Here is a 12,394-nt window from a genome sequence, read left to right on the forward strand (position 1 = left end):
GTAAAGACCCTGATGCCCCCTTTTATTCCAGGACTTGAAAGGCACTAGTGAGCGGTTTCCATGTCATGAACAGCCATTGAAACCTCACAAGCACGGTAATGAACCTGCATCATTACCAATCCCGTTTTACAGACGAGGACACCGAGGCTCAAAGAGCCAGGGTCCCCTAGCAGAGCCAGGGCAAGGCAGCTGGGGCTGACTCCCAAGCCGGGCACTCCCGGGCACGACCACCAGGTGGGGGTGAGCGCCCAGGGACGGAGCGGTCGGGAGGCTGGGGGGCGCTGCCCACCGTCAGTCCCTCCCTCCCGCCATGGGTCCCGCCCGCCGGGGGAGGCGCGTCCTGGGGCCCCGCGCGCGGTCCGCGCACACCGGAGCCGGAGCCGAGGCGGGCGCGCAGAGCCGGGCGCGCACTGCCTGATCGCAAGGGCGTCGGTGCCCTGGACCATGGCGGCGGTGGCCGCGCTCCTGCTGGGTCTGGCGCTGCTGGCGCCGCGGGCGGCCGGCGCGGGCATGGGCGCGTGTTACGACGGCGCGGGGCGCCCGCAGCGCTGCCTGCCCGTGTTCGAGAACGCGGCGTTCGGCCGGCTAGCCGAGGCCTCCCACACGTGCGGCCACCCGCCCGAGGACTTCTGCCCGCACGTGGGCGCTCAGGGAGTGGGGGCGCAGTGCCAGCGCTGCGACGCCGCCGACCCCGAGCGCCACCACAACGCCTCCTACCTCACCGACTTCCACAGCCAGGACGACAGCACCTGGTGGCAGAGCCCGTCCATGGCCTTTGGGGTGCAGTACCCCACCTCGGTCAACATCACTCTCAACCTGGGTAAGCGCGGGCTCAGGGCACCGCCATCACTTCGTCCCCTGTGCCCACCATCGGGGGCTCGAGGCTGCGCGCCCTGAGTTAGCTGTGGGATCCAGATATGGGGGGGCCTCAGGAAAGGGACCTGTGCCCCCCACTATCTGGAAGGATAGACTGATGGGTGTCTCTTGGGGCTGGGAGGGGTGGGAAGCCTCCTGGGAGCCCTTTACAGAGCAGTGGATCTGGGTGCAAGGACCATGCCCTGTAATGATTGTCCATCCTAGACCCAGAGCTGTTGTGGGCAAAGAAGGGAGGTGACCCACCAGGGGGTGAACTAGTCAGCTCTCTGGGGCAGGGGCTCCTAATCTTGGGGCATCTGGTTGACTTCTGGGGTTCAGTGAATCCCTGAGGCTGTGTGCCGTCCCTGGGAGTGATCTTGGGGATAGAGCCAGTGTGTTCAGCACTGGGAAGGCTGCCCTCAGGGCAGGAGCCAAGTTTCACCCGGCTGTTGGGTAACTGGACCGGATGGCATGGCCTCTCTGCTGTGCCCAAGCCTCCCTCCACCCAATCCCATGCCAAGGTACAAGAGCCCTTAGGTCCCCGGGAATCACAATCCTGAGTCTGGACCCAGCACTTCACTCCTGGCACCTCCCCCATTTCAGGGAATGGGAATAACCACCTCCCCCCAACCCCCGGCTCCATAGCCCTTTCAGGGAGGGAGTGTTTCCATCGGTCCACACTCCCTTATCTGTGGGTTCAAAATCTCCCAAAGCTCTGAAAACTCAAAGTTTTTTTTTTTTAATATTTATTTATTTATTTATTTGGCTGCGGTGAGTCTTAGCTGTGGCACAAGGGCTCTTAGTTGAGGCATGCATGCGGGATCTAGTTCCCTGACCAGGGGTCGAACCCAGGCCCCCTGCACTGGGAACATGGAGTCTTAACCGCTGGACCAGTGGGGAAGCCCCTCAAAGTATTTTTATAACTCATTTCGGCTGCTAAACCTGACCTGAGGCTACTTATAGACCTTGTTGATCCTAGAGTGAATAGTCATACATTCTGTTCCTGAGATGTTTGAACATGGCTGTTAGCCCCAGACCCAGCTGGAGGTGTTAACACAATCCATGGCATAAGGACTGCATCATCTCTCTAAAGTCTGAAGAGTTCTGAATTCTAAACTACATCTGGAGCCAAACAGTTTTGATAAGGAATTATGGGAATGTATCCATATTTTTCAGATGAGAACATTGAGGTTCAGAGAGGTTAAGTCTTTTGCCCAAAGACACACAGCTGCTAAATGATACTGACATCCGTGTGTATCCAAGATCAGAGCATAAACTCCTTGACATGAATTCCACCCATCGGTGGAGTCGGCTCTTCCTAGCTCTGGGTGACAGTGCCTTGGGGAGGGCTGGGGAATGGCATTGAAGTGGTAGGGGGGACACCGAGCCTTCTCAGAAGATCAGGCTGGTACCCACCGCCACCCCAAGAAGCTCGGTTGCTCTGAGGCCTTGTTACCACCCATTGACCTGTCAGGCTCTCCAGGTGGGGCTTGTCGATGGGATGGGACGGATGGGATGGGACAGGGTCTCTACCCAGGCGTGCGACAGGAAACCAGTGGGGGGAGAGAGGTTGGGGGAGCTGGCTGGACTGGCCTGGCAGGACCCCAAGGCCACAGGGGAAGGAATCTGGGATAGGATAGGGTCTGTGGGAGACAGTCTGTTCCATGACAGTGGACGCAGGATTGGCTGATGTGTTGCTTGTGTGGGTGGAACCCGGGGCAGACGAGGGGCTCAGGCCAGGCACAGATGAGGCGGGAGCGGGCGGGAGAGGGTCTACGTGTTTTGATTTGGGGCAGTTCCCGTTTACACTTGGTGTGTGCCAGTCCCTGCGCCACACACACACACACACACACACACACACACCCCATTGTTCTTCCCGTTGTGTTGTGCAGCACCAGGCACGTGGGAGGGGCTCTGGAAGGGTCTGCACAGTGAATGAATGAGGGAGGGACAATGTCACCTCCTCCGTCCTGTGCCCCGGGCCCAGCTCAGGGCTCTCTTTTGCCTGCCCCAGGCCACCGAAGAGGCTTTGCACTCAGGCCCAGCACAGCCACTCACTGGGCAAACGCCACCCCCTCCCCGTGCCTCGGTTTCCTCCCTGTCAGATGGGGTGAGAGTTGCCACTTCTCGGGCAGCGTGCAGGTCCTGTGAGCTCAGGTCGGCCAAGTGCTTACAGGAGCTGGGACAGTCCTTGTGTGTGACCAACAGGACTCTGCTGAGAGCGGCTCAGGCTGAGGTTCCCCTTGGGGTGGCCTCTTCCAAAGGGATTGAGAAATGTTCGCCCACCTGGCTCCCAAAAGACATCCTGACCCTGGTCCCATTTATGCAGGAGGGGTTCTGGGGACCCACAGCAGCCCCAGACGTGGCCCACGTTTGGTTCCATTCAAATTTGGCTTTCTCCACTCTGAGCCACACATTGCATAATATCAGGGGAAGAAGAGGTCTGGGATCATCAGGGTATTCCCAGTGGGGGCCTGATGGATCCTCAGTCAAGGTGGGCAGGGAAGCCTCTCCTAGCCCTCAGGCCGCCTCTGCTGGCTCTGCCCCCTCTCTCCTTGACCTTGTTGGAGGGAGGAGTGGGCAGCGGCTCTGGCCCCGGTCTCCTGGAGGGAGTGGGGTGAGGGCGGGGGAGGGACAGGCGGCCGGTCAGCCCTGGATGGAGGTCGCTGCTTTCCCAGCCCCCTGCGAGCTCGCAGACATCTGTTCCAAATCCCCGAGTCCTGTCGCTAAGCTGAGGCTTCCTGTCTGGGATGAAAGGCAGCAGCGGGGTCTGGTGGCTCCCAGGCCTCCACGGAGGCCATGGGAAGTGAGCAGGCTGGAGCCTAGTAGCGGGTGTGTGGGAGGCGGACGGTCATCAGGGGTAACACAGTATTCAGGGGGCCCTCACCACGTGCTAGGGCCCCCACTAAGTCAGCACCCCATCCCAGCACCGTTTGTTCCTTTTCTTTGGCCACGCCGTGCGGCATGTGGAATCTTAGTTCCCCGACCAGGGATTGAACCCGTGCCCCCTGCGTTGGGAGCGTGGAGTCTTAACCACTGGGCCGCCAGGGAAGTCCCCGTTTGTTCTTTTATAGACAGGGAAACTGAGGCTCTGAGGATGAAATCCGCGCCTAGGGTCCCACCGCAGACCCTGGGACCCTCCGCGCAGCGCGCTGCACTTGGGGATGATGAACGTCCAGCTTATGCCCATCGGAGCCTCAGCTTTTGGCTGGGCTCAGGGGAGTCTCCCTTCTTGCTTGTACACTTTCTTGGATTCCTGAGAACCTACTGGAAAGACCCTTAAGTCCCTGAGCAGGTGAGTTCTGAGCCCCTGAGCGAGGGGAAGGTTTCAGGAGGAATGGTGGGTGGGCTCCTGCCCCCCGCCCTCCAGCCTCAGATCCCGGCTGGGGGCCGCCCGTGTGCAGGGCCAGTTCTCCCCGCATCCGTTCAGCATCTGCTCCATCTTCATGGAGCCAGAAGACGAGCTGGGCCCCGGGAACGATGTGGATGAAGATTTATGCTCAGGGGACACACCCGGGGTGAGCGGGCCTCTCGGAGATCTGAAGGGTGGTGGGAGTTGACAAAAGAGTGGAGGGCATTCCAGGTCAAGGGGAGCCAGGAGGCCGCTCTGTGTGTTCTTGGACCTGCACGGCCTGGATGGCCAGAGCGGAGGGGACAAGAGGACAGCGGGGACTGGCCCAGTGGGAGCTGGACGTCAGAAGGACCTGCCGGCCCCTGTGGAGCCTGACGCCGGCTGGATCTCCTGAGCTTTGGCTCCACTGCGTCTTCCTGTCGAGTGGGTGGCCGTGTTTGCGTTGGACGAGGCCAGCGCCGGGGCGCCAAGTCCTCCTTCCTTCTCCCTGGGGGTTCTGGCTGGAATGCTGGGCCCCAGTCAGGTCAGGGGTCAAGGCAGCAGCCCTGATTAGCCTCTACCACAGAAGCAGCCCCCCATGGCCGTGGGCCCAGCTGGTCCTGACCGCCTCGCCCCCCTCTGGGCTCAGGATGGACCCAGCAGTTGCAGGAGTGGGAAGTCCCAAAGCCCAGGAAGGATGCAGGCAGCCTCCAGATCTCCCCTCCCTCCGCTCCCACTCTGGCTGCACCAGCTGCCCTTCAGCAGGGCTGAGGATGGGCCAAGACTGCATCTCTCCTCCCGGTCTTTGCCTTTGCTGTTGCATCTGCCCGGCATAACTTCGTGTTCCCGCCTTCTCCTGGATAACCCGTATCTCATTCATAAACAAAACAGCCTAGTGCCTACTGCGTGCCAGTCCCTGTCCCAAGCCCTGGGGATGCAACAGCAGACAAGCCACTATCTGCCCCACTAGGCTTTGAGGTCACCTCCTGCAGGAAACCCTCAGCCCCCAGGATTGGGCGGAGAGCCTGCCTGCGTGTTCTTGCAGCCCCTCACCCTTCCCCTGTCACAGTCTAGATCATGAGCGTGAGGTTTTGGTTTGTCTGTGTCCGTCACTGGCTGCAGGCTACAGAGGGGATGCCTGTTTTCACAGCTGCACCCCAGCACCCAGCGCAGGGCCCCCTGCACAGTGGTGCTGTTGGTTGGATGGATGGATGGAATGACAGCATTTAGTCGTGCATGTGCCGGGGACTGTTGTCAGTGCTTTGCAGGCATTTACTCATGAAGCCCTTTTATTGTGATGCCCATTTTGCAGATGGGGAAATGGAGTCACTGTGTTCAAGACACTTGCCCATTTCACTGGAGGGAGGTTAGGTATTTTGCCCAAGGCAACAGAGCTGCTAAGCAGTGGAGTGGGGATGTGAACCCCAGCACATCATGGCTACACTGTATTTCCTCCCTGGAAACAAGGAATGAGTGGATGAACGCATGAATGAATAACTCCCCAGCCTTCCAGATACATCCCAGACTCCTAAGCTGTGGTCCCACCCTTCCTCCTGGCCCTGCCCCGCACCTGGGCACCCCAGGGCTCCAGCCGCTTCACCCGCCTCCCTTCCCCTGCTCTCTCTCATCTCCCCGCCAACCCTGCCACCAGCTGTGCCCTCTCCGCATCTCATGCCCCTGGCTTTGCCTGTTGGGATCATGGTCGACGTTTGGGGCTCCACCCGCACCTCCAGCCCAGTCTCCCACCTGAGCCCTTGACCAGGTCATTAAAGCATCCTCCTGAAAGTCGACCCCTGAATGTCACACAAGGGCCCCAAACTTAGGGTCCAAAAGTAAAGGTGCACCGTGTAAACCATATTCATAGCAGCATTATTCACAATAACTGAAGAATGCAAGCAACCCAAGTGTCCACTGATGAATGAATAAGCAAAATGTGGCATAGCCATACAATGGAATATTTTTCAGCCTTAAAAAGGAAGGAGGGCTTCCCTGGTGGCGCAGTGGTTGAGAGTCTGCCTGCCAATGCAGAGGACACGGGTTCGAGCCCTGGTCTGGGAGGATCCCACGTGCCGCGGAGCGGCTGGGCCCGTGAGCCACAACTGCTGAGCCTGCGCATCTGGAGCCTGTGCTACGCAACAGGAGAGGCCGCGATAGTGGGGGGCCCGCGCACCGCAATGAGGAGTGGCCCCCACTTGCCGCAACTGGAGAAAGCCCTCGCACAGAAACGAAGATCCAACACAGCCATAAATAAATAAATAAATAAATAAAATTTTAAAAAGGAAGAAGATTCTGACTCATGCTGCTACGTGGATGAACCTCGAAGACATTATGCTCAGTGAAATAAGCCAGACACAGAAGGACAAACACTCTATGATTCCACTCATATGAGTCCCTAAACGAGTCACATTCATAGAGACAGAAAGTAGAATGAATGGTGGTTGCCAGGGACTGGGGGAGGAAAGAATGGGAAGTTCGTGTTTAATGGGTGTGGAGTTTCAGTTTGGGAAGATGAAAAAGTTCTGAAGACGGATGGTGGCCACGGTTGCACAACAGTGTGAATGTGCTTAATACCAGTGATCCATATGCTTAGAAATGATTAAGATGGTAAATTTTATGTTATATATATATTTAAAATTAAAAAGTAAAGGCACCCTTCTTCCTTCCCCCTCGTCTCTCCATGCACCAAAGCAAGGAACTCAGGAATCCGCTGCAATTCTTCCCTCCTCATCCTTTCACTTCAGCATTCGCCAGATCACTAGATCACTGTCTGGAATGTTCCTTGTCTTTGCCTTCCTCTCCATCATTCCCACTCAGCCCCTCATCTGTTCCCTGATTTATTGCAATGGTCTTAAATGCCCTGACACCTCTCTTTGCAGACTTGTAGTTTGTACATTTCAGTCATGGCTCCATTCAGACTGGACCTCAGAATCCTTCTTAACACAAAGCCCTAGGCAATAATCAATCAGACGAAATCTATTCACTCTCCCCAGGTTAAACAATAGGCTTGACAATCTTGAACCATATTTGGGGTTTAGACTCTTGGCCCAAAGGTGAGGGAACTGTCGTGGGCCTAGCTCTGATTCAGCCAGGCTCTCATGGTGTCTGGCATTGTGGTCACAGGGATTCCCCAGCTCTTCACAGGGATTCAGCGAGCCCCAAATTGCCAAGAGCTAGGGTGGGAGAGGAAGACGAGAAGAGTGGATGGCCAGATGCTAGGGCGGAGGAGCCCTGCTGAGATGCCTCCTGCAGGCTGGGAGCAGCTCTCCCCACCTGGTTCTCATGCCCACGGTGGGCAGGGCAGCCTCGGCCACGCATTTCCGCTCAGCTCCCCACCCTGTCCCCTCCAGCCCCATCCCCAGGCCACTGCTCCCCAGATGGCTCCAATTAAAGGGCTTTGTTTTGTTTCCCTTTTCCCAAAATAAGCCTCTCCTTCGGAGCTCATTCTGCTCCGTCAGTGCCGGATGTGGGCCAGCCTGCTTTTATGACCGCCCTGGTGTCATTCCTGTCGGGCTTTATGTCCCAGCTGGCTGGAGAGGACATAGCTTGGTGCTCCTGGTGCTGGATTGGGCGACCTCTGCAGTTTTCATGGGCACTGGCACCTCCTTCCTGGGCAGCCCTTTCTCTCTGAGCATTGAATGGAGGGGTGGCTGGTTCGGCAACTTGGGGGCAGACAAGCCTGTAGTTGAGTAGAGACTCGGCTGTTTTCTACGTGACCTTGTGCGAGACCCTTTCTCCTGCCTGAACCTCGGGTTCCTTGTTAGTAAGATGTGCACGGTTATGGAACTGTTTGGGGGTCTCTGAGATAGAGTGTACATAGAGCACTTAACAAGGTGCCTGGCACATAGTAGGTGCTCACTAAATGCTGGCTGTTGTTAAACAGACTCATTCGGGGGTCGTGATTGGCAGAACACTGTGACAGCCTCAGTCATGTTGTCAGGCCTGCCTGTCTGAACTTGTTCACTGGATTATAACCTCCTTGAAGGTACAAATCATGCTTCATCTGGCAAGCATTTATGGAGCACCTACTGTGTACCAGGCACTGTGCTCAGCTCTAAGGATTCACTGCCCCGTCCCAAGGAGGGCACAGACTAGTGGGAGGGATGAGCAGGTCTTTACAGAACAGGGTGAAGAGGCTCAGGGCAGCTGGGGAGCACCAGTGAGGCACCCTAACCCACAGCTCCAGGGATGAGTAGCCATCAGGGAAGGCGGGAGAAAGGTGTTCCACGCAGGACTCAGGCTGGGGCATCTGATCAGTCTGCTAAACCAGTGGGATGAGCAGGGATGCACAGGAGCCAGCCAGGTGAGGAGCGGAGGGAACAGCGTTCCAGGCAGAGGGAACAGCATATTGGGTGGCTGGGAGTTGAGATCCATGTGGCCCCAAGCAGTGTCGCTCCACAGTTAACAGGTGGGGAAGACGTTTTGGCCCAGCTTTTTTGATGGGAGCACACCTGTCTCAATCACCCTGAAGCCTCATTGGCCCCTGGAGCTTGCAAGGGTCTGGGTTGAGGCTGCAAATTTAATTCTTGTCACTGTTTAGATCTCAGGGCCAGTTCCTTCCCCAGCCTTCGGGCTGCCTTTGGCAGAAATCTTTTCATCGCAAAGCAGGGATTAAGTTGCTTTCTTAGCCCTTCTAATTAACTCTTGTAACAGAAAGTCCCTGCCGCGCCTCTGTGATGTTCCTGCATCTTCTCTCACCTCCTGGCTTGGCAAGGAAAGGGAAAAGCCGCCATGTTTCCTAGTGTGTGATGTTGTTCATTTGCATGAAATCCCGGTGGCTGCCTTTTTCCAATCACGCTTCTAGCTGCCAGCTACCTTTTAAGTGGCTCCAAGCTCCCCTCCTGAGAGGTGTCTGGCTGCTAGATGTTTATAGAGGAACCTGGGCCTGTGGACCCACGGCGACCTGCACACAGCATCCTTTCGTGAACGCACACCCGGGGCAAGTCCTCACCTGGTTCCGAGGTCTGACGCCTGCTCAGAACAGAAGCGGCCGCTTCAGACACTGGCTCCGTTGGCGACACATGCTTTCTTTTAAGGGACTTGGAGTGACAGTGCCAGGCTGTGCTGCAATGTAACTTTGAAAAACATCTTAAAACAGAACATGGCAAGGCGGTTGCTTTTTAAATTTTTTTTTTAATTTGTGTTTTCTCCAGTTTTTAAATTAGAACAAACTTTGTGAGAAAAAATTGGGAATACGTAGAACACTTGAAAAGGGAAGAAAAGTCACTGAGTCCTCTGCCCTGAGGACAGTCATGCTTATGCGTTCGATGTCTTTCTTTTCTGCTTGTTCTTTAGGGATTTTTAAATATCATCTGATGATTCTAAACGTAAGATCGTTTGTCTTTTTTTCATTCAACATGTTCACTTTCCCATGTACTATAAACTCATTGTCAACTGTTTCAGTGGTTTCAATCATCCTGTGAGTTTTTGCCCTACAATTTATTGAATCTTTATGGTTCCAGTTTTTTCCCTATTATAAAAAAATTCCTTGATGAACTTCTTGATTTAGGTTCCATGTCTTGTTTGAATTCCCAGAAGTGGGATTTTTTTGTTTTTCACCAAAGGCCAGGAACATTTTTATGGCCCTTCATCTGTGTCACCACACTGCATTCCCAAGGGGCCAATATGTATACTTTTGCCCCAATTTTTTCTTTTATTGTGGTAAAATACACATAACATAAAATTTATTACCTTAACCATTTTTAAGTGTACAGTTCACTGGTATTAAGTATATTCACATTGTTGTATTATTGTTGTATATTCACCACCATCCACCCACAGAATTTTTTCATCTTCCTGAACTGAAACTCTGTCCCCATTAAATACTATTGCTCTCCCCCCTCACCCACCATTCTACTTTCTGTCTCTATAAATTCGACTCCTCTAGGGGCTCCATATAAGTGGAATCATATAGTATTTGTCTTTTGATGACTGGCTTAATTTGCTTCACATAATGTCCTCAGGGTTCATCCATGTTGTAACATGTGTCAGAATTTCCTTACTTTTTAAGGCTGAATACAATTTCACTGGGTGGATGGACCACATTTTGTTTTTTAATTAATTTATTTTTGCCTGCGTTGGGTCTTCGTTGCTGCGCGCGGGCTTTCTTTAGTTGTGGTGAGCGGGGGCTACTCTTTGTTGCGGTGCACGGGCTTCTCATTGGGGTGGCTTCTCTTTGTTGCGGAACACGGGGTCTAGGCGTGCGGGCTTCAGTAGTTGTGGCACGAGGGCTCAGTAGTTGTGGTTCGCGGGCTCTAGAGTGCAAGCTCAGTAGTTGTGGCACATGGGCTTAGTTGCTCCGCGGCATGTGGGATCTTCCCGGACCAGGGCTCGAACCCGTGTCCCCTGCATTGGCAGGCGGATTCCTAACCACTGCACCACCAGGGAAGTCCCTGGACCACATTTTGTTTATTCATCATCTGTTGATGGACACATGGGTTGCTTCTACATCTTGGCTATTGTGTGTAATGCTGCTATGAACACGTGTGTCCAAATATTTCTTCAAGACCCTGCTTTCAATACTCTGGGGTCTATACTCAGTAGTGGAATTGGTGGATCATATGGTAAGTCTATTTTTAATTTTTTGTGGAACCGCCAAACTATTTTCCAAAACAAATGCACCATTTTACACTCCTACTAACAGTGCACAAGGGTTCCAACTTTTCCACATCCTCACCAATGCTTGTTATTGTTATCTTATTTTTTAAAATATTGATTTTTATTTATTTATTTATTTATTTATGTTGGCTGTGCCGCGTCTTAGTTGCGGCATGCATGTGGGATCTAGTTCCTCGACCAGGGATTGAACCCGGGCCCCCTGCATTGGGAGCGTGGAGTCTTAACCACTGGACCACCAGGGAAGTCCCTGTTATCTGGTTTTTAAAAAAATAATAGCCATCCTAATGGATGTGAGGACCAATTTTTAAAAATGTATGTAACAGCTTTATGGAGATATAATTTACTGTACAATTCACCCAATTCAAGCATACAATTCAGTGCTTTTTAGTATTATTCATAGAATTGTATACCCATCACCACAATCCATTTTTGAACATTTTTGTCACCTCCAAAGAAACCCTTTGCCCGTTAGCAGTCACCTCCCCCTGCCAAGTATTCGCCCAACACCCCAGGCCCTGAAAACCACTAACCAACTTTCTGTCTTTCTGGATTTGCCTATTCAGGACATTTAATATAGGTGAAATCATACATTATATAGTCTTTGGGATTAGCTTCTTTTATTTATCACAATATTTTCAAGGTTTATCCACATTGTAGCATGTGTCAGTACTTTATTCCTTTTTTCTTGCCAAATAATATTCCTTTGTATGATATACCACATTTTATTTATTCATTTATCTGTTGATGAACATTTGAATTGTTTCCATTCTTTGGATTTTATGAGTACTGCTGCTCTGAACATTGGTGTACAAGCTTTTGTGAGGACATATGTTTTCATTTTGCTTGGGTACACGCCTAGGAGTGAGATTGCTGAGTCATGTGGTAACTCTATGTTTAACATTTTGAGAAACCACCAGACTGCTTTGCAAAGCAACTGCACCATTTTACATCTTCACCAGCTGTGTACGAGGCTTCCGGTTTCTCCACCTCCTTGCCAACACTTATTTTTGTCTGTCTCTTTTATTATATCCATCCTAAGGGAGTGAAGTGGTATCTCATTTTGGTTTTGGTCTGGCTAATGATGTTGGGCATCTTCTCATGCGCTCGTTGACCATTGATATATCTTTTTTGGAGAAATGCCTATGTAGATCCTTTTTTCTGTTTTCCATTTTTAAATTGGGTTATCTTTTTTTTTTTTTTTGGCTGCGCTGCACAGCTTGCAAGATCTTAGTTCCCCGACCAGGGATCGAACCCGTGCCCTCTGCAGTGAAAGCACAGAGTCTTAACCACTGGACCGCCAGGGAATTCCCGGGTTATCTGTCTTTTTATTTTTGAGTTGTAAGAATTCTTTAAATATTCTAGATAAATGCCTTACCAGATACAATGCTTTGCAAATATTTTCTCCTGTTCTGTGGGTTGGCTTTTCATTTTTCTCAATGGTGTCTTTAGAAGCGCAAATTTTTTGATTTTGATGAAGTTCAATTCATCTGTTTTTTTCCTTTGTCAGTTGTGCTTTTGGTGTCACATCTAAGAAGGCTTTGCCTAACCCAGGTCATGAAGATTTACTCCTATATTTTCTTCTAAGAGTTTTAT

General features: G+C 52.6%; 1 protein-coding gene across 3 annotated transcripts in view; it reads left to right on the forward strand.

The window, feature by feature from the left end:
- The first annotated feature begins 381 nt into the window (after window positions 1–381).
- Window positions 382–12,394, forward strand: part of LAMC3 (laminin subunit gamma 3) — a 61,202-nt gene continuing 49,189 nt past the window's right edge. For all 3 annotated transcript variants that reach the window (XM_082400695.1, XM_082400696.1, XM_082400697.1), the window contains exon 1: window positions 382–820. In XM_082400695.1, coding sequence (XP_082256821.1) covers window positions 445–820 — 376 coding nt within the window. In that variant the 5' untranslated portion in view covers window positions 382–444. The remainder of the gene's footprint in view (window positions 821–12,394) is intronic.

Source organism: Balaenoptera borealis (genome assembly GCF_965194805.1).
Source record: "Balaenoptera borealis genome assembly, chromosome: 8".
Classification (NCBI taxonomy): domain Eukaryota; kingdom Metazoa; phylum Chordata; class Mammalia; order Artiodactyla; family Balaenopteridae; genus Balaenoptera; species Balaenoptera borealis.